The sequence below is a fragment of the Populus euphratica genome, unplaced genomic scaffold (assembly GCF_000495115.2).
Source record: "Populus euphratica unplaced genomic scaffold, PopEup_1.0 scaffold5.1, whole genome shotgun sequence".
Taxonomy (NCBI): domain Eukaryota; kingdom Viridiplantae; phylum Streptophyta; class Magnoliopsida; order Malpighiales; family Salicaceae; genus Populus; species Populus euphratica.
Window position 1 is genome coordinate 4,719,874 of NW_011499848.1, and position 2,225 is coordinate 4,722,098.

Consider the following 2,225-nt stretch of genomic DNA (forward strand, 5'->3'; position numbering starts at 1 on the left):
TCAGATTATTCTAATATATTAATATAAAAAATAAATGTTACTCCACTTTCAAAATCTCTTTGAATAATTGTTAAGACTGCACAGCACCTGCCCATTCTCCTCCGTCACCTGAAGCTAGGGAAATTCGGGGCCATATTGGACCCATAATAAGATTTTGTTGTTTTCGATAAAACCCATCAAAGATTTTGAACCACAGGGGAAAATTTCAGGTAAAAAATTTCACTGTCCTTGTAGCGTCCCGCTCACGAAATTGCCAAATCCATGTTTTTTTCATTTTGGAAAAAGAAAAAAAGAAAAAGAAAAAAAAAGAAAAAGAAGCCACGTGTAGCTCGGCCTTTTCCTATAACAAGGAGGCGGTTTTGGGGAGTTTTGAATGAGTAGAGTCTGCACAAGTTACAGCCATCGACATTTTCATTTTTCTCTCTTGGCGAAAAGGTTACATGGAAGGAGATCAGAGCGATCACAGAAAGAATGTTACAGAAGATTATAGTGCAGAGGCTCTTCCATCTGCAAAATCAGCGGTAGAAGAGGACCCATTGTCATGGCGACTCCGTCTCGACAGTTTTCGCATAGACAAGCAAGACACTGATCCTGGTCGTCAAACTTGGTCCTCTTTCCTGCGTACATCATCAAGTAATGCATTCCTCGCCTCGATCTTCTCCTTGATCTTGCTGCCTTGACCACATTTGCCTCGTTTCAGTTCTCTTCGTTGCCTTAATCTTTTCCCTCTCTTTTGTTTCTTGTTTCTTTCTTTCTATATTCAGCTTTAAATTCTTTGTTGGTAATTAAGTGGTGGTTAAATTATAAATTAGTTTTCTAGTTCAAAACAAACTAAATAGCCCCTCTAGTTTTAAAAACCAATTGATAGTCTCTGTCATCAATTTTTTTTTTCAATTTTTTATTTTAATAAATAGAAGAAAAAATTAAAGAAGTAAATAACATGAAAGAAAAAAAAATCGAACAAAGTATGTAATAAATTAAACATGAACAACATCAGTCAATCAATTAGTTTCAAAAGGTTAAAAACTTTTTATTTTGTTTTACAACATTAAAGGGACTGGTCTATAATCTACACGTTATGTACTTACAGCCAATTACAGATGAGGAGGGTAAAGGAGAACCAAACTATGTATAATTCTAGAAGCTGCAAAGTTGATTCTGACGATAACTCGTTATGTTAAAACTTTTAACATAACTTTTTTTCTCGATTTGTGCTTAGCGATTACCTTTACGAAACTTTTATTATGTTAAAAGGAAGCTTGTGCTTCACATGCCTTGCATGTTCTAGGTTGTCTCTTTCTTTTTCCTGGGACAAGAAAATATTTCCACACCTGACAAGGTTACAGATCATATATATAAGATTGTGGTCTAATTAAGATTTTCAATATTAATTTCTTGCTACATGGGATGATCTAATACACATGTATTCCATTTATGTATATATGCATGGATATACCTGTTGTCAGTGGTCTATATATAATTCTATCCGTCCCTGTTAAGCTTAGATGAGAATATGACCTCCTATAAATTATGTAAGGTGGACAAGAGAAAGGGGAAGAAAATGCTGAGATTAACGCAAAACTAATGGAGTCCAGTGAGATAGGCATGTAGTTAATTACCTAGCCAATTTCAGTCTATTGAATTAATTTATTATAGCTATCCCGACTTCATTTTTCCTGGTCATTAGGTTAAAAAAATAGAAAGATTATAATTATATTTTGAGTTGAAGTCTAGTAAATACACCCAACCAATTACTGTCAATGTGGATATATATATATGCATGCCATTTTTAAATTTAATAAGAAAAATAAGATTGATTTTTCATTTGTTTATTAAAAAGGGTTAGATCATATATTTTTGTGTGTGTGTGTGTGTTTGATAATGTTATGTATGGTGTTTTTCATAAGCATATTTTAATTAAAAATATATTAAAATAATTTTTTTAGATTTTTATTTTTTTTAACGGTAATACATTGAAAAAATAAAAATATCTAATAAAATATTCTTTTAATATTCTTTTTAAACAAAAATTATTTTAAAAAATAAATTAAAACACAAAAAAATCACTCTTTTAAATATCTTTAGGCTGGAGTAAAAATGAGCAAGAGGCATCAGGCACCATTCTGCCCGCCACGGAAATTTCAGGAAACAAGGGATCAAGATCATGCCGTGAGTTGCACCACAACAGATTTTACCCAGATATTTAGGAATAGGCGGTGACAGCT

General features: G+C 32.4%; 1 protein-coding gene across 2 annotated transcripts in view; it reads left to right on the plus strand.

Annotated features, from left to right (window-relative positions):
- Nucleotides 1–314: 314 nt before the first annotated feature.
- LOC105117892 (metal tolerance protein 9-like) overlaps nt 315–2,225 on the plus strand; it is a 9,024-nt gene continuing 7,113 nt past the window's right edge. Inside the window, exon 1 of one of the 2 annotated variants that reach the window (XM_011015704.1) lies at nt 315–633. In XM_011015704.1, coding sequence (XP_011014006.1) covers nt 441–633 — 193 coding nt within the window. In that variant the 5' untranslated portion in view covers nt 315–440. The remainder of the gene's footprint in view (nt 634–2,225) is intronic. The other variant, XM_011015698.1, reaches the window with a different exon arrangement.